The following is a 27289-nucleotide window of genomic DNA, read 5'->3' as shown; positions in this document are numbered from 1 at the left end:
GCGGAATTTATATCGCAACATGTATATACTGGTTGTTCGATTAAGGTACCATCGGCAGTTGTTGCTCTCGGCGAGCAGCAAGAGTTAAAATCAATAACGTCGTTGCCGGGACGGGAGCTTCTCGCCATCCCCATAAAAATAGCAACATCATCCGATCTCTGCGAAACTGGTTTTCACCGTCTGAAGAATCGGAGTTCGTATGGATTCCTCGAGTCCTCGACTCTCCGCATACGTAGGACCTTTTTGCGGAAGCCGGCCGCGACCTTTCTGGTCGATTGCGATTCTGTCGAAATGCCATAAAAAGTTGCTTCGATGGATGAGTTAAGTCGGTTACGTCATAGGGGGGAAGACGTCGTGTAAATTTTCGATTTAGCGATTCGAAATATGAACAACAATACAATGTAAGCGGAATTCGCTTATGAGAAGATGCTTTCTTGGAATAATGTTGAGATATTACAGATTACAGACCGCTGAAACATGCTAATCGAACTTTTCTGTCCCACGGCGAGCTGTATGAGCTGTACATTACTCTACATTAACCTCCTAGCCCTTGATGGGCTAGGTGCCCTAGATCAGACCCTTTCTATCGGAGGACAGTAGCCAGGATTTGCTGTATTTCTCTATACAAGGTCTGCTTGGACGTCCAAGTTCGTGTAGGTTCACTTTGAGTCTGCAGTGTCTCGTTAAGTCAACAATAAATGAGTTCTAGAGAATTCTCGCGAAAATTTGGTGTATTTGGTGGAAGATCTGGTAATGGTCCAGTGGAAGCAGCCCTGGATGGCTAGGCCATTACTCAAGTACCCCTAGATTCATCCTTCTGTCATCAGAACCTTCGGTTCCGGACCAGTTATGTCCGATATTTTGTAGCCTACAAATGCAGTATATGGGTATTGCGCTATCCATACTGTGAGAACAGATCTTCACTGCAGTGCTTGGACTAACTTGCATTTATCCCCTGACAATGATCTAATGAAACCTTGACTATCCGTAAGCATTTCCTTGATATTTCAGTCCAGTTTCTTTCAAGGCAGACATGGCAGAGGGCTCCTTAAACCAGCAGTCTCTACAGATTGAGATCCTGCGGTCAAATATTTCTCATTTTTCCTTAGATGTTCTACGTCCGATTAACTTGATTGGAGATTCATTGATTTGACTACAATCCACGTCTCTGTACAAAAACCACTCAGGCCACTCGATAAATCGACTTCTTGCACCCTTAAAAACCCATGGTCCTTTTGTTATTCGTATTATTTATCCGACGTGTCGCGTCCAGCCCAACTCACACTATATATCCACTCGCTTTAGGAACACAGGAATTAGTACGTTGTATTGTCTAAAGCCGTTTAAACACATACCGGAGCTGCTCGTAAATCACCCTAATGGTATTACTTTCAAGACCAAAGGTTCACTACTCCGGACAAGTGCCCTTGTTTGCGAACCCTAGCAGGTCGTAAATTCCCAACGAAATAGTTCGTGTATACCGAAAACAATTTCATATACGGGGCTGCCTGGTAGGGACAGAGTGGACGGAATACTAATAATGTTTAGTGAATTAATTCGGCTCTGGACGGACGACATCTTGGTTTTATCACGTTGCACGATCGTGGTCATATACGGGAGGAATTCAATGTTTGGTCTTCGCAGAAAAATTTTCGACCAAATTCATTTTAAAATAACTTTTCAAGGTGTACCATTGATGTTGATCCTTTTGTTGTCTATTTATTGCCTATTTCATTTAGCTTATTACCTAATGCCGAGTGTGCAGGAATTTCAATTGAATTTTATGGTATACAGGGTAGAACTGAAAGTTCCTGTGGAGGTAATTATTGACGCAATGATGGGTATTTAAATGAGTTTTCGACCTGCACATTGATAGCCGAGGCTAGTAGGTAGGCGAGAAGATAAAATGGCTTTATCGACTTCGTTTGCCACTAAAATTATCGAACTTTACGATAACAATGTTAAACTGAACCTAGTCACATCAGTGGTGCCATATCTCACAACAAAACTCAAAACTAGCAATAGGTACTCCTATGACGCATCCTTCCCTGAGTAGTACTGCGTACATGCCATTGCCATCTGTCGGCTTCCATCTGAACTGAACGTATTCCTGGGACCAAATCACCTCTCTTAACGTCTTCGGAATGACTTATTAATAACACGCAACGACCGCAATGAATAAATTGGTATCAATTCGCGCTACATCTGATTGATTTCGATATCTCGATCTCTGTAATCGAGTGGCAATCTCACCAGGACGTTCACCTGGTCGGGCGCCTCAGATGGAAGAACGACCATAGGAATTCGTCCGGTACAAACGCCAAGTCTGCAAATGCAGGTGACAACATCTATAACCGGCCTTAGCGCATTGTGCTCGAGCAATGAACGGGCCAATATGGCTCCTTCGATTCGAATGGAAATGAGAAAAGTGCAAGCTGTCGAGGAATATGGGGATCGAATGATGATTGATTGGAAACTCGATCAGATGTTATTGGATGCGCCATGAAGTTGTCTTTAGTTGCTGGAAAATAAATCAAATGATTTTTTCTGCGAAACGATACTTTCGCATCTAACAGTTAGATAATTTACTCGAGTAGAAAACGACTTGGAGAGATTTGATTGCTCGATCAACGATATGACAGTCACTCGATTTCCAAAACGAATTCACTGAAATTTTTTCAATTCTGAATATTTTCAAAAAGTAGGATCTGGAAATCATTAAATGGACGAATATAGATAATAAATTGATGTGAGAATGATATTCCGAATATTCATTAGTGAATTATTATCGATTGAAAACAAATTGACGTTTATTTGTCATCAAGCGTTGATTCTCCGATCAAGCTTCGTGAATCCATGGGCTAATCATTTGGTTTTTCTTGGCGCTAACCTGCATTTATCTGTTTATCTCGTATGAGAGCATATCAGTGACAGTTTGTCAATATCATTACGATAGTCCGAATGGCTGCAGAACCAAACGCCGTTTAAATCAATCCGGACACATATACCTAATTAATCGACGTTCAATGAGAGATAATCCGGAATCGAACTCGCTTATTGTACTCCAATTAATCACGTACATTCGGTAAATGAAACAGAATAAATGGCCGGTATTTTATCTTCGGCAATTAATAAGGCATTATCATTCTTATGCGTAAACGCATGGCTGGGTTCATTATGCTAATTAAATATAGTTGGAATTGAAATCTTTTTCTCGTGTTATCTTTCTAGTCTGAGGTTGGTCGCAGTGTTATTTGTGACGGAGTGTAATCTCTTTGATTTGTTCGTTGTTATTGTTTTCTAATATCACTAAATGGAACGATCTTTGACAGCTGACAGATTTATGCATTTTCTTGCCATAGACCTACTAAATATACTGCTCAAAAATTGAAGGGATAATTTGCATAGATGCAATAATACGAAAATAAACTGCTCCACATAAGTTAGGGATATTATGATCACGTGTTAATGGACGTCTAGAACCTAAATTCTCCTCTCTCAAACGACGTCTGATGGTTTCGATGGAAACTTGGACCCCATCTGCATTTTGAAAAGTATTCCGTAGCATTCTACACGTAGATGTAGGGTTTCTTCTCGCCGAAACGGTGATGAAACGATCCTGAGCAGGTGTTGTTTTTCGTCGTCCACCAAGCCTTGGTCTTTCCAACACGGAACCTGTCTCCCTGAACCTATTCCAAAGTAGAGATATTACACTTTGGCTGACTTGGAGCCTTTCCGCTACAACAACCTGGGTTAGGCCACCCTGTAGCATTCCGATAGCCCTATTAGCCTCAGCGTTTGTTAATTTACGTCTTGGCATTTTCAGAAAACTCGTTTCAAATCGAAGCCGTTGATAAACTGACTTCATTTCAAAATAAGAACATTCATGAAGCATATGCAAAGAACCAAACTTCAGAAAAAAGGCGACCAGATTGACGAAATGTCTCATACTAAGTTTTATTGGATCGATTCAAATTGTTATTGAGTTTTAAATGATTTTACAGCGATTTCTCGAAGATTACATTTTTTAAAACGATTGAATACGATATCCCTAACTCTTGTGGAGCAGTTTATTTCAGAAAGTGTTCAAGGGAGAATCAAGAAACGAAAGACGAAGTTATACCATCGGAAGCATCACCGCGATGAAGACAATCGCGTCTCCATGCCCACTTTGTCTTGCCTAGCAAACTTCTCTCCCCGAACAAGGCGAAGGACCTTGTAAGGCGGTCTATACACTCGGCAATGTCAAGATCGCAACTTCTTTGTGCTGCCTTGCAGGGCGTCGCTCTGCATCGAAATGAGATGCTGGAATTTGTATTTGTATGAAAGGATACGCCGGGTCGGGTTTTTTTCTACCACACTCGCGGAGTACTTACGTGCACCGAGTATAATTTCAGAACTAATCTACATCGCCTGACATGTGTCACAGCCGTGGCGAATAGGATTCTGTTCGGATTTGACGGTTCTTAGGCGGCCTCAACGATCCATATGTTCTGAAGGGGTATTTATATACCACGTGAAAGGTGTTACGGTTACGATAGCGGCTCCAGAGGTAAATTTTCAGTTATTACATTGCAGGAGTGTAAAAATAAATTGAAGATTGGGAGACAGATTTACGAACCTTGTCTCACTGAAGTAGCTAGGTGGCAACAAATTAGAAATTGGAATTATGGAACATCTTTTTTTCACATCCTAACAAAGATCTATTCAAGACCTAAAAAATTAACAAATTTTTGAAAAATGGTAGTCACAATTGGTGCAGTGAATAAGAGCCAGAATAACAATCGTCGTTATTCGAAAGGTACAAAGAAATCCGTCCTTGTATAACCGTTTGATATTTGACAATGAAAAGTATTCAGATCCGTTACATTATCAGACACGATAATGAAGTCATTACCTCACTGTCTCACTGTATAAGTTCGATGCAACTCATTCGGTTTGAAGAAAATATTCAATTTTAGAATAATTATCGTCTGAGAAGTTCAGGCTACAGTCATTGGGAATTTGTAGATCACAAGAATAAATTTGAACTAATCATTATTACAGTTACAGTTTTCGAAATTCCATTCAATGTTTTCAGATTGCTAATCTCACAACCAGAATATCTTCTTCTATAATTTGTTGTGATCTGATTCTGCAATTGACCGTAAGTAGGTGAACAAGGGGAGCACTTTTGTTCGCGCACTAATATGGGGGGCTCCCAACCCTTGTGCCTCCTTGTTTCACATAATATTTCTTCTCGATCTTGGCCCTCATTGCCGTTCATTGGACTTCCATTTTCAATAAATTCAGAAATGAATGAAAATCCTCCGTTGTTATAGATTCTGGCGTCCCAGATCAAGGCCTTCAGATTTTCAGATTCCTAGAAAGAACAGAAAGTGTCGAAGCCCCCATTTTCAATATTAGGAATATTGGAAAGGAGTAGAAACCGCTGTTTTTGACTTTTATACCCCAGAGGCTTAACCAACTCTGGAATAAAACAAGTCTGCGTGTTAGCGCCTTTACTGTTCAATATTTTCGCCATAGCTGTCTCGATAATTGCTGACATGAGTATGCCTGCAAAAGGTGTTGTAATAAGAGATTCAGATTTGATGGAGGCCTGTTTAACCTAAAGCGCCTCAGAGCAAAAACCCGTACAAAGTTTATCACGGAACTTCAATATGCAGACTGCGCACTTATCGCTAGTAGCCCAGAGGATCTACAGATAATTTTAGACACATAGAAACATATATACGAAGCTTTAGGCCTTAGACTCGATATTGACAAAACCAAAATCCTGGTAAGTTCGCCAGATATCAGCCTGGAGGATGAAACTCTGGAACAGGTCGAGCAGTTCAAATACTTGGGAAGCTTCATAAATACTAGGTCTAACCTTGACACGGAAATACACAACCTTATCAATTCGGCATTCTGGAAGCTAAAAGACAGAGTGTTTCACGACCTCAATCTGAAGACCAAGACAGCTCTTTACAAACCAGTGGTGCTGCCAACGCTTCTTTACGGAAGCGAAATCTGGACTCCCTACAGGCGACACATTAAACAGCTTGAACAAACGCAACAACGTCATCTTAGACAAATACTGCTCATCAGATGGTTCCACAAAGTTTCAAATGCAGAAGTCTTGCAGCGCGCTTGTTGTATAACAATTGAGACTCAATTAACGAGGGCCCGACTCAGATGGAGCGGCCACATTCTGATAATGTAAGACACAAGACTCGCCAAAATAGCTCTGTATAGCAAATTCACAGAGGGATCGGAAACCAGGAGGCCAGTATAATCGGTTTAAGGACCCCTAAAATCAGTTAATGTCAATCGTAACTGGGAACAACTAGCGTCAGGCAGGTCACAGTGGAGCTCTTTGGTCCACAGTTACAATGGAGACTCGAGAAGAATACAGCGACGGCCAGATCTGGTCGGTGACTATCCATGCCCGGATTGTGGAAGGATCTGTAGGTCACAGTTGGGTCTTTTCAGTCACAGGAGGGCACACAGTCGCAAGTAGCCCTAAGAAATTATAAGTTTGATCGCACCGATAGTCTGGTTTTTTAGTCTTTTTGTAGATTTACTCTCGGTAACGAGATTCAGCAATGAAGTTCGAGGCCTCAGATTGTTCCACAGAAGGTGTGGAGGGCTGCCACTTTCAATAAGCTGAGTAAATCCTTGCTCATCACAGTAATCTCCTCCTCAAGGATAAGTTGTTTCCCTTGGCAACAAACACTTGATTTGTTGTTTCATTATGTATTTCCCAAATTATACTGAAACACTCCATAAATATTACAATGCTCTGCTACAACAGGAAACCATGTTTTGTTGAAACTTTCAATCTCTCGCGCTCCTTCTTGTTCAACTCCCTTTTATAATTCGGAATCCAGTTTCGTCGGACCTTTGGACGTGCCTTATCTCTTCGACGATAGCCGTTCTCGTCGATTCGATCTCATTCTCACATAAAGATTACGTACGACCATCCGCAAACAGTCCTTGGACGGCATTTTAGCACAGCTGCGAACCAGGCACTTTTCACTTTTCCATATTTGGCACGACCGGGTCGCCGCTGATTGAACACGTTCACATTTCGATTTTTTCCGACACACATATTTTAAATCACCCCGACAAAACTGGCGATTAAATGCGGCGTTTCGCGATCTGCATCTACCGGGCAAACAGATTTTTTCGGACATCGTTTCACGATGTCACCAAAGGAAATTACTGCTGGCAATTGGATGTAGAACAACACCGATTCCTATTAGGAATGAAATCGATTCGCGAAACCAGATGGATGCCGCTAGATTCGGGTGACGATTTTGAAATTCAACTTGTCCGGCGTTAGAGCCCTACTGAGTATTTTCCAGACTGTTACGCCCTCTATGATTCCGCAGAGGAAAAACTCCTCTCGTATAGGTCTTATATGAAGATGCACACTTCTGAGGATGCGCCAGCATTCATTATAACCAAAAGGAATTGGCCAAACTTGATGACATCTCTTTTCAAATATTCATGGTGCTTTAGTCTAGACAATGGTTCGGCTCTTGGATCACAGCCAAAAAAATTCACTACCTTAGATTCGGGCGACTTGGGACGATTGTTGAATTCAACTTGTCATATTTCAAAAACAGTGACCTATTTTCATCTGCAAAGGTTCTAATATGATTAATGACTCAGACTATTGATTAGGATATATACCGTGCTTCAGAATTCGGATATAAATTTAAAGAAAAATAAAATATACTGGTCCCAAGTCACCAACCGAGTTGGGAGGCTTGGGACTCAAGTTGAAATCTATTGATTCCTCAACTCTCAAATGAAATAGATGACTTCGGACGGTGTATAGTTTTGAAAGATTAGAATTTGTGATTATAAGTTGAAATTTGGTAAGGAAATTAAGTGATAAACCCCTATTACAGCGAAAGTAAATATATTGCAACTCAAATGTAAAAAAATTAAACAAAACAAGAGGACTTTGATTTTTTTCATTCTTTGGTGAGTTCTTTGTGGAAATAACGTAAATAATAACATCCTGCGAAGAATCGGCATATTTCCTGCTGCCAATGCGCCGCTTGTATCTATTCGGCATCCTCCCAGGTCACCCTATGAAACAACAAAATAAATTAATGAGATCCGTGATGCCGTTTGATTTGTAAACAACCTTGTTTCATGACATATCTAGTTCGTCCCTCCACTCATAAATGGTAAGAAACAAAGAAATCTGCAAGGGGGGTAATTGTACCAAGTCACCCGAATCACGGTACTAGTAATTTCTGTTATATTGCTCGCCGTGACGTTTTTACCTTTCGAAATTGTATATAGACTATGCAGAAGACCTCTGTTTCGATTAGTTTTTTCAGTGTTCGCTGTATCGTCATCCGAAATCGAGCGAGCGAACGGTTAAAAGCGGATTCCTGCTACCAATTGAGAGCAGTACCCTTTGTGCGCCTTGATTGATATGCATTCTTGGCGAGCGAAATCTAGTAGATGCGAGTCGATTTCATTTAGATGCAAATGACGCTTCCCACGCTACTCCTGTTTCTTATTTTACCCCGATAGAAAATAAAACTAGTTTGCAGCCTTTTTTTCGCTTCGACTACCTGATTGATTCTCTCGATGCAAATCGATCGGAGGGACATCAGAGTTGTTGGCATAATGGGAGATAACAAGAAGTAGAGAGAAGTAATTGACAACTTATAATTACTCTCTCGACGTTAAAAAAACTTTTACTGTATCCAAATCTCGATTTCACCTGGAAGTTAAAGTTGGGGAGCCGAAGAGGGAAATTCGGGATTTATGTACTCGAGCGTGTCAGATTAATATAAGGATACCTTGGACTCTGTAGAGTACCTCTACCAAAGGTTAGACTTGTATATAGGGGGAATTGTCTAGGACAGCCTGTCAGAATAGTAAAAAAAAAACGATCATTTTACATACTCGAGCGTATCAGATTAAGATATATGTAGTTAATTACATGTTGAAAAGTATATATTCTCTTGATCTGACAATTTTAGCGTGTCAAAAATGTGCGGGAGGGCGTCAAAGTTGCAAAAAAAATGTCACATGTACATCCTCGGGTGCAGTGACGTTTTTTCTCATTTTGAAGCTAATGATTCAAGAATAACGGAAAAAATATAATCTGACAGATTTAGCAAGCCGAAACAATAAAAATTGGCCGTAAAGGTCACAAAAATCAGTTTTTTTGAATTATCTCCTTCCCTGGGCTTCAAATCTTTTTCGCAATCATTACAAAAGTTGTAGAGCATAACATTTTCTATAAATTTTGACCCAAGCAATTTTTTCTACGTTCAAACGTTTTTGAGATATATGGCAATTAATGCGAGGTGTTTAGCGATACATGCTGAAGCGTAAATTCACTCGTTGGAAAATAGTACATTCTAAGGTTCAGTCACAGACAACTCTAAAATTTTCGTGACTAATTTCGAAATTGTCATCATAGGTATACCTTATCATTTTGACAATTGTAGATTAGACTGGGATTCTACATTGACCTTGCCCCTTCGCATATGTGGCTAAGCTTCTCGCCCTTATCGCCCTCTAACTCGAGAACGGTTGAGAGTATGTAACACTGTTTCAGACAAAAGTTGTGTAGAATTTTATTATCTACAACTTTCATGATGAATACAAAAACGATTAGAGGAACAGGGAGGGCAATATTCGAAAAAAAGGGATTTTTATCATCTTCAAAGTGTCAGATTAAGAAAACCCCCCCTGATTAGTGTCAGATTAATGGGTCAACACGTCAACATTAATATATCCTCCAAAAATCTGAAACGCTGGAAATTTTTTTTTCACCATTTTCAACTATCTGTACGACCAGTCCCACCACGCAAACTGTCAGATTACCATGAATTTATTATCAGAGACACGTAGGGCATATACAGTATCTCAATCTGACACGCTCGAGTATGTACACCTGATGATTTTTTTTACATCTTTGAGACCCTGCAGACGCTTTCCCCACCGCTGAAAGTTCTTTCTACCATCTAGTCTTCAAAATCCACAAGGTCTCCACGACTCTTGATTAATTCCCGATATGGCATCGTCGGCTCCTCAACTATTAAGTTTCGTTTCGAAGGGATGAAAGTTTTCCTAAAATTCAAGCAAGATTTGACAGCTGACACTTCAGAGTTATACTTCTCCAAAAAAATTCCATCAACTGCATCATCTTACTTTCCATTTCTGCGTACTGGAAGACTGTCCAAAACTGAATATCAATGATCTGTTACAGATGACCATTCCGATTATGGAAGTACAGTCAGCGGAAGTACGGGAAAATCCCCAGGACCCATATTTCCAGCCCCGCAATTCACATTTCCTGGACAGCCACCGCCCGGCACTGTACTTACCCACAAAGCGGCCGTGTACTACCACCATCAGTATAGTCTACAGGAGGATCAGGGTATCGACATGACACAGGTAAGTCTACAACAAATTCACGAAAACCCTATCGAAAATCTCATCAATTCCCCATTTGCAGTCTCCAGGACGGGATAGTCCAGGATCTTCCAGCGGCAGCGCAGGTTCCGGATCCCGCCACAGCACCGCCTCCTTGGACAGCGGCAGGGCGTCCTACCATCCGCTCAGCACGGCCGGAAGGAGCACCATAGGATCGTCAAACAGTCCCAGGTGCTCCCTCAGCTCCTGCTCCATCGGTTCCGATCAGGGCCGGATAGAGAGGATGATCGGACAGGGCGTTCCGGTGAGTAGGGGTTCCCCAAGGGTCGGTCCGACGGCCCGTGAACTTATCGGACTAATTAATTTCCTCCGTTTTCAGGATCACGACATCATACACGCCTGGTTGGTGGACCTACAGTTCGAGGATTACTTTTCGCTGTTCGTTCTGGCCGGCTACGACCTTCCGACCATAGGCAGGATGACGCCGGAGGATCTGACGGCGATAGGAATAAAAAATCCGATACACAGGAAGCGGCTCAAAGCGGAAATAGCGAAACTGAATTTGCCGGACAATTTGCCTGAATTTATACCGGTAAGTGCATTTCAGATTGTGCTCCTGATACCTTTTTCGTTTTTGCATCGGTAACGAAGAGCAGTCGGCAACGTAGTTTGGACAGTAACGATATTTTATGTGTGCAAACCTTGTTTTAGTTACAAACGCTAAATTAAAGTAATATGGCCTAAATTTTTTGCAGGACAACATGAAATGTGTGTGCAGGGGCGTTGTCCTACAAAAACAAAACACCTTTGAATAGCTTTCCGCGTCTTTTCTCCTTAATTTTTTTGCGTAGAGTGGTCAGTAATGTCTAATAGTAATCTCCGGATATTGTTCTACACTCATCCAAAAAATCAATCATGATTACTCCATGGCAATCCGAAAATACTGAAGCAAGAACTTTTCCAGCAGATTTTTGGACACGAAACTTCTTAAGTCTTGGAGAACCAGAGCATCGCCATTCTATGGATTGTTGCTTTGTTTCTGGATCGTAGAAATGTACCCAAGTCTCATCCATACTAACAAGTCGGTTTAAGAAGTCTACATTGTTTTCAAATCGAGCACAGTTCGAACGCGATGCTACTACCCTTGCACGCTTTTGGTCAACATTCAAACATTTGGGGATCCATTTTGCAGCAATTTTTCTCATGTCCAAACTGACGTGAACTATATGATGAAAGCGTTCGTATGAAATATCCAGTACTTCAGATATACGTTTTAGCCCAATTCGACGGTCTGATGAAATCATGTCATGCACCGCATCGATATTTTCGGGGACTGACACAGAAACTGGCCTTCCCGATCGGTCATCATCTTCAATGGAAAATTTACCTCTTTTGAAGCTTGCAGTCCAATTTTTCCCCGGTCGCATACGAAGGACATTGATCACCAGGGGTATTAAGCATATCTTCGTAAATCTGCCTACCTCTTAACCCTTTTAAATACTGGTATGTACTTGATGATGGCTCGATAGTCCTATTTTTCGATTTTCACAATTTCGGTGGACATCTTCTTTCCTTTAACTTATTGCGTAACTCTGGTTTACTTTTTCGACCTCAAACTTCACACTGACACTTCTAATGAGTTATTGTTCGTTGCTATGGTAAAGCAATATTTTTTTTTGCATGGAACTGGTCTAGGCTAACTAGATATTAATACATCCTCGTAGATGTTCAAATCATTTATGTGAGGGCGGAAACAAATCAATTCTCCCCTTCTTTGACACTTCCCTTGACGTGAAGCGATTCCCCAATTATGTATCTGCTTTCGGAATCTCTACCTGCCGCACCTAAAACGCCAAAACACGTGACATATGTATAATTTCATAAAGAAAATATGATCCATCCTCGCACAATGGACTCGGAAGTTCATAAATAAAGGAAATCGCTAAAACGTTCGCCCAATTCGCAGGGGTCCCTCGAGGAATGGCTGCACCTCTTGCGTCTGGACGAGTACCTGCCCGCCTTCATACAGCAGGGCTACCAGACCGTGGATCACGTGACGGAACTGGCATGGGAGGATCTGGAAGAGTTCGGCATCGTCAAGCTGGGCCATCAGAAGAAGATAATGCTGGCCATAAAGAGGATCAAGGATATCAAGGCGGGAAAACGCATAGGGAACGACAGGATTTGCACGACGCAGGTAAGGACAAATTTTTTTGTTTCGTGCTATCTGAAATGTCACGATATTTGGTTTTAGCGACGTTGGTCCGCAGTTGAGTTTTTTCCAATCTCAAATCAGGTATTTTTCAATGAACGCTGCAGACCAGCGACGTTTCGAATTGTTGTCGGCATGTCAATTTTTTTAATGTTCTGATGAACATATACTTACACTCAACTTATCTAAAATCACCATGTATTTCACAGACACTTTCGTTCAGCAGAAGAATTCACCTGCAGATGTCATTTTCTTAATAAGAACTGCTCAATTTTAAGGGAGAAAGCTTTTCAAAGCCAATCCAGAATCGTGCAGTTCTTGGGGAATATAAAGATTTAATAAAAATTTCTTGTGAAATTATCCCTTCATACTTATACAGGTGAGTCTTCGACTCTTACAAATATTTCAACAGTAGATTCCTGAGGTCAAAAGAAATACTTTTTTTCTATACTATTTTTTCCGATTCGGACCTGATAAAAAGATATACCCTTTTTAAGTTTTCTAACTGGACTGTGCCACCTCTGGAAAACAAAATTACCTTCAGAATAACTAGCTAAAACTGTGACACCACACATCTGTGGATCTTTTAGAAAGATTACCTAATTTTTCGAATTTCACAGATATTTCTTATTTTTGAACTTCATATCACTCTAAAACGGCGAATTATACAAGACAATAAGAAGAATACTTTTATTTTACAAAACGATAGCGTCCAACTTAGTTTCAAGAGTTGGGTTATTTGAATTTTTGGTATTTTTATGGTACGTAATGGTCATACTGAGAAAACTGGAAGACGTGGGTGATATCTTGTGTTCGAAAAAGATCCATCAAATAAATTGAAATTTATATTCCGAAATTCATTTCAATCGATGAAACCATTTGTCAGGTAGAACCAAGAATAACCTTTTCTTCATAGTGTTTCAACAGCCTGTATATTTTAAACCGAGCCGATTCGGAAAAAAATGGTACAGAAAAAAAATGTTCCTTTTTACCTCAAGAATCTAATATTTGTACGAGTCAAAGACTCTCCCTGTATAAGGAATTTCATCTAGTTTTCGTCGTTTTGTGAAGTACTGAGCGATATACGTTTTGTTGTGTGAATTTTGATTTTTGCCCACATCAATGAGCACTCATTCTAAAAATTTGTATGAGTTACTACCCGGTGAACTGTACTGTATACACTAGTTACACTTCATGTAGAAACTGCATTGAATAGACGAGGATGCATTAACTGCATGAAGCAATTTCTAGTTTATAGACGAAATTCACTATGTTCTGCAAGTTTTTCGGGGGTCAAATCATTCCATCACTTAAGATTCATTATTGAAAAATAGATATTAATAGTATGGAACGACTCCAGAAGAACTTGCATATTCCATTGACCGTTCGCAATGCTTCTCTTTGAACCATGTCTCTTTGTTTGATATTTAGTTGTCTCCTTTTCCATTCAATCATTTTTCGTACCTCGATCGTTTTATAGTTTGGCGAACTGTAAACTTCAACAGATAACAAAATTTTCGTTACGTACCTATATGTTTTTATTTTTCGAAAAAAAATACGAGGATACCAAAGAAAATCGAATTGAAGCGCTTAAGTCCCCATCCTCAGGATGATATATTTATCACTACACTGTACTGATGAGGGACAATAATCCCGATACAGGACTTCAGTTGAGTTTAGATGTTTTCAAGTCCTCTGGGATTACCTACTATTGTTCATGACTAGCTCGCTTTATTGGAGCGACATAATATGATATATAGGTACATAAGGAAATTTCGTAATCAACTTGTGTGAGTTCACAGTTCCATAGAATACACATCAGACCATTCACGTCGAGTTCAGCGTGATTATTTTGTATACATAACATTGGATGATAAAAAAAAACAATACTTCTTTTTATTCTTCACGAAATCTCCACATCCGTTGACTACCATTTATATCTTTGATCGCGCCTTTGTTCGGCTCAGATCCCAGCGTATATCTGAACCGAACGATCCGTTTATTACCCCCGCCCCTCTTTGCCGTACCCTGCTTTTACGCTGCATGTTTGTGTGTATAAGGACGTACTGGTGCACGCACCCCTGGGACCACCCTCGCCCACAGGCCTGGCCCCCACAGTCCACAGCACCTTCCACTCCTTCCACCAGCCCTGGGAGTTGGACCAGACGAGGCAGCTGGCTGCGTCCGCCACCGGCACCCCCCAACACTACGTGCCGTTGTACCGTACCGATATCGTGCCGATAAAGGTATAATTTTAACACTATTTTTTTTTTTACTTTATTTTTCATTTTTGATTTGCCAGGAATGTTTTGCATGATGTGTTGGTGTTATCGATCGTACACTCTCAATAGCATTGAAAAAAATCCCAAGAGAATATCTGAATCAGTGTCAGTAGAAAAGTATGAAAAAAAATAGACTTTCTCATTCAATTTATCCAAGGAGGTAGAAAACTAGGGACCAGCATCGAATTACGAAGTACCCTGTATAAGTAAGGCTGCTTTTTCATCCGAAACTAGCACTAATTGCATGATAGTTATACACTGCCCAAAAATTGAAATACATAGATAATTTGCGTACATGAAAGAATAATTCAGAACTGGGCTAAATAAAATGTTTCGTCAAAATCACCTATAGAAAACTCTGAAAATGACAAAAGTTGAAAATAAAAAAAAAACAATACCGAAATATGTCCTAGTAAGACCTTAGATAATTTTTAATCTGAATTATAGCAAAGCAATGGAAAAAACTTATCTTATGATGACTGACTCAACCATATGGTTTCTTTTTGGATATGGGCTCGTTCGATTATTAAGTCACTTAATAGATTTCATGAAATGACTCATTTCGATATCTACTGAGAGAAAAATACTCAGGACCAAGTGTAAAAAATAATAGAATATAAGTTCAGAATCTCCCCAATAAAATTCGTCTAAATTATTCACAAATTTCTTCAGAATGGTCATCACTATAATCTTCATGTTCGAACCCTGCAACAATCGTCGTAAAATTGGGGTGAAATAGGGTAACAATAAAAGCGCTCTGTCAACATAAGCACTCTCAATAAAAAGTCTCAGTTCTTACATTTATTGAACCTGAAATTTTGTCGAATTTCTAGGGGTTGTAGCTCAGCCATCTTGAATATTTTATATAGAAAATTTTTGGTGAAATGACTTATTTTGATTTCTACCTTATGTCAAAAAAAGCCTTATCTTTGAAAACACCCTGTATGAAGGGAATTGAAAAATCGATTTTGTATATGTCCTGATACCGTATTCTACCGGTAGCTGGCCGAAATGAGCTACCAACTCGGAATACTGTTAAGAAGGGATTCGGCAGTGCGATCTTGTTAAGCCGATCTTGTGCGACGATTGTAGCTCTTGCTCTTTCACTCCCATGATTATATGCAGCATTTCCACTGGTGCGATAGCGATTACACTAACCACACTCGGCGAAACCCGGAGACGGTTAGCAACTTCTTGTTGAGTTTAACCAACACGCAAACCTTTCAAGTTGAAAGGCTCGTGACAATTGATACTACCCACCAGCAGATGAGTTGCAGTAGAAAAGCAGATACGGACCAAAAAAAAAGATCATCGCTCACAAGAAATTAGTTTTTGGTAAATTTTTCAGTTACGCCATTAAGGGACAATTTGACCAAGGGTACAAACTGAGATCAGACGTAACTGGCGTTAAGGAAAAACGCCGATTTATGTCAATTGCGCTGATTAGCTTCACTTAAAATAGAGTGCCTTTGTACCTATTTTGTGGTTTCTTCACCCTTCTTACTTCTCTTCATAAACAAAGCAGATGTCAATGTTACAAACAGTCATAGTTGGGCCCCGAGTGTCATGAGCACCTTATTTTGTGTGGCTATGGAATACGGAAACAAACCTACATAACTTTTCTCTCGAATATCCAATTCAATTTTTGAGCAGTGTCTTCGACACCTTACTCATGCAACGAAATATTGATGACACACAGACATTTCCCTCACATCTGACTCAAATATCATGCAATAAATGTCCGGTGTACCCTCTGAAGGGTTTTGGCGTATAATACAGAAATTCAACTAGTCTTGCTTAAAACCGCCACAAGCTTGAATGCGATCCGATATTTGGACACCATACAGACACCAACCAAATCTTTATAATTAACGAAAATTCTCCACTTGCAGATACGAACAGGACGCGGCAAATCCCTCGAATCGCTGGAGGATCCCAACGAAAGGACGCACCTCACCTTCACGTCGGAAAACACGCAGACGTTCTACTACCAACAGCCCATCGGATGGAGGCCTTGGTCTTACGACGACGGCGACATAACACCTACCAACGAATCCGTGATACTCTACGAAGGTGAGTAGCATGAAAAACTATGAAAACAAGCCCAATGACCGTCCTAGTGGGGCTCGCTAGATTTGGCAGTGGGCGAAGAAAACTAGCAGCAACTTTTCCCCTTTGGTAGAAGAGCCAATAGAGTATGGACCCTTTAAATCACGTCAGAGGCAGCCTTTGGCTGGGACCTCCATCAATTCCAGCTGTTCATCTAGACCCTAGGATGGTCTAACGCCTAGGTCTTACACCATAGCGTTTTCATGAATTCTCAAGTGATCAATCCTAGTTTTTCACTGAGTTCAACCTTGAATTGCTTCGTTTCAGGCGGGGGAACCCTACCGAGACCCAGAGGCGTGATCAAACCCAGACCGGTGGCCAAGATAGCAGCCAAGGCCAGAGAAACCTTCCCCGACTTCGAGAAGCCGCAGTTTAGCACGGAGAAATACGCGAATCCCCAGTACAAAACGCTGCCGCGAGACATGATCGACTCCGGCAAGTACCACGCGCAGTACAGCCCCATGATGGGCAAGAAGATACCTCCGCACCCGCCCAAGAGGCAAGATTCGGAGTGTTCGCACGAGCAGACCACTACGGTGGAGATCCACCACGTGCAGACGTCTAGTCCGCTGCCGCTCCCGGCGTACCCCAGTTCGGACAGTCTCAGTATATCGTTGGATAACCAGGGGGACCTGCCGCTGCCGCCGCCCCCGGCGCCAGGGACGCCGCCCGGTAGCGCCCACTCGAAGTTGAACTCTTCGCAGAGCTGGAGCGCCGAGGAACAGGAGCTCATCAAGTCGCTGGCGTTGCAGCACAGAAACGGTTCCGACGCAAGTTTTAAGGTTAGTGAGATCGATTCATTAATAGAAAATGGCTAAAATGGCCACGTTTGAGAGTGGCCTATACAGCATTTTTCATTTTTGGATCACAATGGAAGCGTTGACGTCTCTGTGGTTACAATCATACTACATAATATGTCTCTGCGGCTGCGATCATTGAAGTTATTGAAGACACGACTTCAGTATAATGTTTTTTGGCTAATTCGAGATCGTAGATTACAAATATGTGATTAGATTTTTCCTAGGATCAGTACTTCGGGAAAAAAATCACTTTTAGTGGAAAATTCCGAAAAAAAATGTCAAATTTGACGAGCTGTAGCATCCAGGAAAGAGCCACTGGAGATAAGCTTATTCTTTGGTGATAGATTGGTTCTTTGCGAATAGAAAAAAACAATTTTCATTCATCTACCGCGAGAAGTTTAGATTTTATGATTTTTTTCCGCGGAGGTCTGAAATTTCCGATTTCCCATCGACCGTAACTTGAAAACTAATCCTTTCAGCAGAATTCTGTTTGCATATTCGTAATCTACGCCCTCGATTTTGTAAATTCTCCAATTTTGGTGGAAATCGGAGAGATCGAAAATTTTTCATATGTATGGAAAAATTGCGATTTTTTTAAAAAAAGTTTTGGTCTCCGATGAAAACCAGATTCATACTGTACACTAATTCGAATATGTAGAACACGAATATGGAAACAGGTATTTTTTTAAAAATTTATTTTTCAAGTTATGGTCGATAGAAAATCGGAAATTTTGGACCTTCACGGAAAATATCATAAAAACTAAACTTTTCGTGGTAGGTGAATGAAGTGTGGTTTTTCCTATTGGCAAGGAAACAATCTATCACCAAAAAAATCAGCTTATGTCCAGTGCCCTTTTTCTGGCTGCTACAGCTTCTCAAAGTGGACCGATTTTTTCGAAATTTTGCAGTAAAAATGATATATTTCCCGAAATACTGATCCCACCAAAAATCTATCTGCATATTCGTGATCTACGACCTCGAATTGCTGAGTCAAAGGACTCTGGACGATATAGCTGAATGAATAATTTTTTTTCAGACTTAAAATAATTTCGTTGGTGGAAACGCGGGTAAAAGTTCGAACAAACATTGCGTTTTTTTAGCTATATCGACTCCGACTCAGGTCATTTTACTTATTAATTCGAGGTCGTGGGTCACGAATATGCTATTAGATTTCTAGTCGAATCAGTAGTTCGAGAAAAAAGGGACTGGACATAACCTGCTTTTTTTGTGATAGATTGGTTCTTTACGAATAGAGAATTTTCGTTCATCTACCGCGAACAGTTTAGTTTTCATGATTTTTTCTGCGAAGGTCCAAAATTTCCGATTTTCCATCGACCATAACTTGAAAACTATTCCTTTCAGGAGTCGAATCGGTTCCACCCACCCCTGTCGTGCTAACCTCATTTTGACGTTTAAACTGACATTCGTATCTCTAACTAACCTAACTTGTATCTGTAACATAGACATAGAGAAATGGACTGAGCATTTCCTTTCGTTCGGTGCATGAAATATGGTAAAAAAATTGAGAGGGAAAAACTGATCATCAGGCCAGCTAGTTGTCTTTTTCTAGAATTCTGATCGGTCCACACTCACTTCTATGTGAACAGAGAAGAGACAGGTATTGGCCAGACGATCGTTTCTCTCTTTCCATAAAATAGCCATGCTGGTATTGCTCAGTCCAGTTCTTCGTGTCTATGATCTCTAAGAAACTTGAGGCAGTTGTTCATTATGTGATCGTCAGTTTGTGTATATTTGCCTCTCGTAAACGGTAGTTGTTGCTAACCTCACTTTTGTCAAAGTGACGTTAACCTATAAGAAATTTCCGAATTGCGGACTAACGTCACTATGACATTTATGACAACTATGATATATGTCTATGCTACAAAAGTTTCAGCTGTATTATGTGTTTCCAGTCTTCCCTTTATCGATTCGTGTCAATTTTCCTGAAGGATCTTCATATTCTAACTTTTTGTTGCAGTCGAGTTCCAGTACAGAATCAGATTCGCTGCCTTTCGCCAACGAGAACGCCGGCACGATAAGGACAAGAGCCAGCGGCAGACCAGTAGAGTACTCCCCCGCGAAGCCCAGGACCTCCCTACCCCCTCATCCGTCCCCCACCCCGAACAGGCAGCAGGCCGTGGCGAGAAACAACCCCAGGGCCGAGCCAGCGGACGTACTGAACGACATCGGAAACATGCTGGCCAACCTGACGGACGAACTAGACGCCATGTTAGAAGAGGAGAAGAGACAGCAGTAACAGTAAAGTAATAAGACTGAATGTCCACTATCTTCAAATGTGTAAAGGGTAAGAGCGTTCTCGTATTAATCCCTTATTTAGAGCAATGTAGGGACCACCTTTTCTCGCAACAATTCGTCACATGTCTCGTTTTCCAAAGTCTCCAAGTGAAATAATCGGAACTGGAGGAAACGCGGTGACGTAACGTTACCGCGAGTGACATATGACAGGTGACAGGGCCGTCAATTCGAACATTTCTCTATGATCCAGCATTCCGAAAGAACGAAAGTTGTTGAACTGGGCCGCGTTTTCTCCATTTCCGTTCCGTTAAATTGAAATTCGTCGATGTGAAACCTTACCCTTTAAACAGTTGTGATATTTTTGTATGAGATAGGGCTTAGTGACACCTTAAGTAGATTATCGTTCATTTCCTGTAAATATTTTGAGAATTTTTTATAGAATTTTGTAAATATTTTTAGATAGGGGTTTTGAATTATTACATTGTAAAAATTGTAAATTTAATTTGGTTATATATCTTGTTTGAGTTATGTAGCTGATGCATTGACATTGAGTTTTGCGGAAAGCCCATCGTCAATGGAAATATAATTTTGAACCGTTTATACGATCGATGTTTATTTTCAATATTCGAAATTTCCATACATCTGCGAAAACTGTCAACTGTAATCCGTTGATGTCAATGCATATTATTCCTATAAATGGCGCTAGATGGATTCTCCCTGATTTCGGTATGATTTGATCTCGGTGTGAGTTGTTTTTCAGAGTATAATTTGAATGTGGGGTCGAGGAAAAATGACTTTTATATAAAACAAATGAATATCAGTAGTGACAGATGAACACTAGATCTTGTACTGAAGATTAGAACATAGAAACATGTTCTGTATTTATATTTTGAGGCCATCGTCGAGTAGTTGGCATGGATAGAAGTTCGATATACATACCTAATTTAGATGTTGACTGTTCGAGTTTGTTCAACCTTAGTACCGAAATGGAATCTGGGGTGCTTTAGACCGAATTTAATCGTTACGCGTACACCCTGACTATAAATCGCCTCCACTGTTTCTATTCTCGGATAAAACATTCATAATTGAATATTAGGAATCAAAATACATTTCCGATGCTCTCAACATATGTTCAAGAGAGCTAAAGCCCAAAAACGTTGCTCCGAAATGTGATGACTGGATCCGTGAAGCTAAGTGGTTTTAAAATTCGAAAAAGGCGATAATACTTCAACAAACCGACAAAAAGATTGCGTAGAGCTAAAAATATGTTCATACATACCTCTATCACATCATCTGGGAACCTGATACACAACCTCACAATCAAACTTTTCTCACAATAAGGCACGACTCATGAATTCAAAAATTATTATTTCTATCTGTCATCAACAACATACCATAGAATTCATGTGATGATTTATTTAATCACGGATTATCTCACACTGTTATTTAGATTCTATACTTCAATTTCATTTATGAATCCATCATTGAAGTAAAATATTTTCATCCAATAATTGAAAAAATCACGTTACAATCCAAATAATATCTTCAGATCGATGAAGACGCAAGTTTTAAATCTAAATATACCGAAACTACCGTTATTTACCATTACCTACCTCTTTGTGGAGATTTCAAGATGACAGTTGTTTCCATGAAAGATTTTCTGTGTTAGTCATCTGTGTAGGGGCAAAACTCAACGTGTTGTTTTTTCCTGAATAAATTCTCTCGAAATCTTATATTATCAACGTCATCGCCTTTTTATTGCGCCCATTCTATTTATCTAACATCGATTCTCGGCCGAAAATTCACACTCGAAAGAAATTTCGAGAATTTAGAGTAATTTTCAGTTTGTTGGGTATAATTTTTAGCTCTATGCAATTTTTTTCTTTACTGTAATCCATCACCGGGTTACTTTGATTCAGCTGCGTATCATCCATATACATAGAGAATAGACTGAGCCATCCTTATTCAGCTGTACAGTAAATATAGCGGAAAAATGTGAGAAAGAATACCTGGCATGCGGCCATTAGTTGTCTTTTTCTAGAATTTTGATTGTTCAACATTCACGTCTATGTCCACAGAAAAGAGACAAGTATTGGCCGCATCATAGTTTTGTCTCTTTCTGCAGATTAGACATTTCATGTTCGGTATATTCCTTATGTCTATGGTATCATCGTTTTGAAAAGAAAACCTAACCGCAATCTATACCACAACCAATATATATTTTGGGACGCCTATCCAATTGGTCTACTGATATTGTGCCATACTTCTTTGAAAGCCTATGTATATTTACGTTGAAAACCAGTACATGTATAAAATCAAATATTACCGTTATATTTGTGTTGAAACTACTTGATGGCATAACGTTATACGTCTCTTTTCCTGTAATAAATGTTGATAAGATTTTACTTAACATATAGATTTTATTATTATAAATTATTTTAATGACGCATTATTAATTACAAATTTTGTATTTGCAATTCGATTATATTTCTTTATTGTATTGTTTAATTGTTAACAATGAATATATAGATCAATAAACAAATATACACTTATAACTTTCGTGGAATTTTTGCCTTGTACCAGTCCTAGGTGCGTAGAAATATTTATTTTTACGTGCTTTCTTCAACGATCTAACCGAGCTGTCCGTTCATGAGCATGAACTGAATAACACGCTTGAAAACCAACCAAGTGACAACAAGAGGTTTCACACTGTCAATATACAAGGAAAGACCTCGTCGAACATAAGCTCAACTCTCACCCAAGACGATATAGAAATGTGGCGCAATATGACATCAGAAGTACTCGGTGTCACTCGCGTGTTGCCACACGCTACGTCACTCTTAAGAGCATTGGCGTAGCATCATGAAATTAAGCTTCGGCGTGTAATAAATTCCAATAATTTAATTCTCATCCAAGAAGTGAAAGCCTCCCTGAGCTTACTCATTGATAAACGACGTTGAGGCAAAAGTATGAACTTTTATTTCAATTTATCTTCTTTATTACTTTTGAATTTGACCTTGCCACCCAATCGGCTTCAAACGCCCCAAAAATTAATTTGATTTTCAATGTTTTTTTTATGAGAAGGAAAAACAAGTTAGTACTATAGGATATGAAATTGAATGCTATTTGTACATCGAGAAGTTGGAAATTATTCATATTCAAGGGGTGATTCCCTTTGTCTTAAAATCCATCGTCTTTTTTCTAACAAAAAAATTTGCTGTATCAAAGCAGGGGCTGATCAAAAGAATTTTATGAAATACGAAGGATACACACTATTTTGAGACAAGAAATCACCTCTAAAACTTTTTCGCAACTGCTCATTTACACCCTGTATGAATAAATATCTTCTCAGTATTGCTTGAAGAAGGCGCTACACAGACCGAACTCAAGGTCAGTGACAGGAGTTTCGCTCAAATGCAAGAGTGAAACCTCGGCAGAAACTCTACCTCTTGTTGACTCTTTAGTCCTTACCTCCAACTAGGTCTAGAGGCTCAGTTATTGACCTGGGCAAAATCTAAGTTCATAGTTTTATGATAATTGTTAATGTTCAACGGTTCGCAAGAAATCAATGTGCCTTTTCTAGTGAGGCTATAAATTCATGCATGTTTCTACGTGAATTCTTCTATCAAAGCGATTCTAGAGTTCAATGCGTTTCAAATTATCAGTATTTTTAGTCGAATGAATTTTTTGAGTCCAGCAGACGCTTGTGTTTATGTAACCTCTCAAAAAACAAGAGTGCGACAGAAACCAATAATCCAATAAATAATATAAAAAAGGCTATAAACGTTTGATCAAGTCCTACTGATACAACTATTGCGTTCGAGAAGCAAGACGGCTTCTTCTCCTCCCAAATAAGTCGATTCCTTCGAACTATTCCTGTTTCTTCCATCCTCCTGAGACTGAAAACTTCAAGATAGTGTATTCAATAGGTCCAGTTGGGTACTCACCTGATTTTCAGCAGATTCTTATACTGGGAATCTTTCTTCGCGTACAGAGACAAATAAGATGGTGGTATCAATGTTATTTTATCCGATAATTCGCAAATAGCTTCGGCATCGAAGGTTTTCGCTATCATGGTGTAAGCCCTCGAGGATTCAACGTGATATGCGTAGGGCCCAGTCCTGACCTTCTCCAGACCTGAAGAAAGGTTAGGTAGGTCTATGATCTTTGGTCAGGAGTCTAAACTAAATCGTTGCCACACTAGAGATTCATGCCTCACCATCAGTTATATTCCATACGTGTGGTTTTCCCCTCTCTGGAAAGACCAACTTTCTGATAGCCTGGATGTCGGGGTCCATGTTCGTTTGGAAAATGGTCAAGGTATAAGGAGCCATCTGTATGCCAAGCTCTAAACCGCTTTTTATCAAGTCCTTATACGAAGTAAGTTCTCTCGGCTTTGCGTTGAGCAATGCAGAAACGATGCTCGAGGTGTAGTAGTTGTAGAGGAGGAACGAAAGCGTCAAGATTATGAAGAAAAGAAATCTACTGGTACATCGTGTAGGTATTATAAAGGATCCTGAAAAATTGAGCAGTTCTACTTGCAACCAAACCTGACATTTGTTGAAATTTATATCATATCGCCCTCTGATATGCGACGTACGACTATACAATGATCCCAAAATGCTCCTGATTGGTCAATTCCTGTAAATTCCAGGTTAATCAACCGAATTCGACACTAGCGTCATTTTCGTATCATCGTATCGTCGGATATTGTATCTATGAATAGAATAAGGCCTTATGCATCTAAATATTATGGTTGGTTCATACAGAGCAGAGGAACTAATAACCAAAGCCTAAGACAGAGACCAATCTAACAGACCGATGGCAAACACGTAAACGCCATCTGCCAATTACATTGGTCCCTTCCTTAGGAATTAATTCTTAGTAACGCTGTATGAACCGACCCTTATTCTCAAACAAATGACTTATCGTCTCACCTTGTTGGCATATCACCGATATCGTTATCAACATCGCTGTGACAAACGAGTAGGATCCATTAGAACATCTCATCAGCATTGTTTCGACCCAATTGGTGATCTTCAGTAAAATACTCAATAAAATCAGCACTACGACGGTGGATAACCACACTCGCGTTGTAAACGGTTTCAAAAATTCGTTCTCCCAAAGATCGTGGGTACCACGATTAAGGAACATGAAACTAGTGCTGAAAATTTTCAGTTTTATTAGAATTTTCAATGCAGAAGCTCGACGGAATAAAAGAACGCTGTTACTGTAGATTTGGTCACTCAATTGCTGACTGCTCTTTGCCATATTCAAGGAGCCCAAGGGATAAACACCTATCTGAAGATGCTTTTGCGAAAACGAAACTCTTTCTACTTCTTTTTATGGTAAGTCAGCTATACGTATACATTCTATCCATTTTTATCGTAAAAACATGTGTACTAACCTGAATCTATACACGGGATTGATGAAGTCGAAAAATTCAACTCTGCTCGTTTTAATCAGCCCTACTACGCTGGAGAGGTCGCTGATTTCTTTGTAGAGATATTTTGCGACTCCGCCATCTAAACCACCAACGTCATTTCCGAACCATTTATCGTGCATCAATAGTATATGTCTGCAAAATTTCGGTGATGCATTTTTTTTTAATCGACAAATATTTCTTATTGTCCAATTTTCTATTGGGATGAAGTCTTGAAGGCCATATATTTGAATAATTGTTTTAGTACGTACTTAGCAAGCCCAGAGATGTAACTTTTCGGGTCATTTGCCTTAAAAACCAAAATGAAATGTTCGTACCGAAGACAAAAACATTACTCTTCGCATACCCTACTAGAAGTTCTAGTAGGCTATGCTCTCCGCTATGTCGATGAGTCGAATCAGTACTACCCACCCCTGTGTGTGATCCCTGCTATAACCTCAATTCTGTCAGTATTGTCAAATGTCAAACTGATCTGGATTTGTTAATTTTTGCGCAAACGCAATTTTCTCGGGATTTTTTCAGATTTTTCCAATATGGCTCTATGGTCGAGAGTATTTGCTGGTCACGTCTTTCTTTGGCATTTTTCGTAACCCTCAATATTCACCTTTTCGCTAACAGATGGCAATTTCCCAACCCTCTATATCAGTCGATTTTCCAATTTTACCACCCTCACTCGTAGCTCGCGAAATTTGTATGTACCGGTTACCTTCTAATAATTTCCAATAATAATAACTCACGTGAAATTGTGCATCTGCTGAAAGTTAATGAACAGGGAAAAACTGAATTTGGCAACTAGGTCGACTGGCTTTCGCTCAAGTAGATATTTTTCATAGTTGTCCTTGATATCCGGGTTTTGTATCTAGAAAATTCTCTGTACTATCTCTTTTTCCGTTTTATATTTATATCTTATGTATTTTTATACTTACCACCGAACTTGAGCGTAAAACAACTCCAGACAAAACTGATTTTCGGTGATACCTTCGCAAGGAATCATTTACGAGCAATATGTCTGATCTTTCATCCCAGCGTCCATAATAATCGCGAAATAAAGAGCCATTCTTTTTGTATCCAGTGTTGTATACGTCGTAAATCCTCACAATGTTGTTCGTTGACCACAAGACCAATTTTACATCTGAATCGAACCTAAATGCTACATTTTCCCACGTAGTTGACAATAAATCTTCAGTGGAATTCAATATAATCAACCATTTATTTCTATATTTTAGGCGATTTCTCTCAGCTACCTTGAATAGAAAAAGTGAGTTTCGAAACTACAACAATAGAAGTCGAATGTACTTCATGATCAACCCCTGTATAACTAGAGGAATTTAATATCATCATGATCATGATTCAGAAAAGAGTTTTTGCTTCATCTATGAACATATATAGGTATTAGTAAACTTTCTTCACGAATATTCACTAGTCTTTTCACTGACAAAAGCTTTTTCTACATCTTCCTATAAAGCTGAGTAATCATAATAAGTTGACTTCGATATACTGCATTCCACTTACAATAAATACATAATAATAAAATATCTTCTTCAGTGATAAAAAATTATTTCTATGAATTAGTGTGAATATACCATATACCTTCTTCAAAACTTCCAAAGAACCGTGGCAATTGTAAAATAAAACGTACAACATATTGTATTTCTGGTCATCTTTATCAATATTGTTTGAAAACCATTCGATATGCCAAAATCTACTGGGCACCTCAACCTTTCTCATTGCCGATAAAATCACTGAAAATTCAGAACAATAAACAATATTTTTTTTATGGCCCTAA

The 27289-nt window shown here is 39.6% G+C and overlaps 3 protein-coding genes across 9 annotated transcripts in view; 1 reads left to right on the top strand and 2 right to left on the bottom strand.

Moving 5' to 3' along the window:
• Positions 1–22615, top strand: part of LOC123322880 (caskin-1) — a 329147-nt gene extending 306532 nt beyond the window's left edge. For all 7 annotated transcript variants that reach the window (XM_044910947.1, XM_044910946.1, XM_044910949.1 and 4 more), the window contains 8 exons: positions 10235–10422; positions 10484–10705; positions 10781–10993; positions 12368–12598; positions 14674–14859; positions 16788–16968; positions 17272–17786; positions 19783–22615. In XM_044910947.1, the coding sequence (XP_044766882.1) occupies positions 10235–10422; positions 10484–10705; positions 10781–10993; positions 12368–12598; positions 14674–14859; positions 16788–16968; positions 17272–17786; positions 19783–20061 (2015 nt within the window). In that variant the 3' untranslated portion in view covers positions 20062–22615. The remainder of the gene's footprint in view (positions 1–10234; positions 10423–10483; positions 10706–10780; positions 10994–12367; positions 12599–14673; positions 14860–16787; positions 16969–17271; positions 17787–19782) is intronic.
• Positions 22616–23576: 961 nt separating this feature from the next.
• On the bottom strand, positions 23577–25659 carry LOC123322882 (ionotropic receptor 75a-like). The gene is made up of 5 exons (XM_044910951.1): positions 25468–25659; positions 24998–25224; positions 24280–24576; positions 24008–24197; positions 23577–23959 (listed from the first exon to the last, which is right to left on the bottom strand). Exons 1-5 carry the CDS (start codon positions 25623–25625, stop codon positions 23731–23733), a joined length of 1101 nt encoding a protein of 366 aa, XP_044766886.1. The 5' UTR covers positions 25626–25659; the 3' UTR covers positions 23577–23730.
• Positions 25660–26402: 743 nt separating this feature from the next.
• LOC123307641 lies at positions 26403–27196 on the bottom strand. The gene is made up of 2 exons (XM_044890032.1): positions 27094–27196; positions 26403–26747 (listed from the first exon to the last, which is right to left on the bottom strand). The coding sequence occupies exons 1-2, from the start codon at positions 27145–27147 to the stop codon at positions 26403–26405; spliced, it is 399 nt and encodes a 132-aa protein (XP_044745967.1). The 5' UTR covers positions 27148–27196.
• Between the last annotated feature and the right edge of the window lie 93 nt (positions 27197–27289).

This window comes from Coccinella septempunctata, chromosome 1, assembly GCF_907165205.1.
Source record: "Coccinella septempunctata chromosome 1, icCocSept1.1, whole genome shotgun sequence".
Lineage (NCBI taxonomy): Eukaryota > Metazoa > Arthropoda > Insecta > Coleoptera > Coccinellidae > Coccinella > Coccinella septempunctata.
This window is presented reverse-complemented; position numbering and strand designations above follow the sequence as displayed.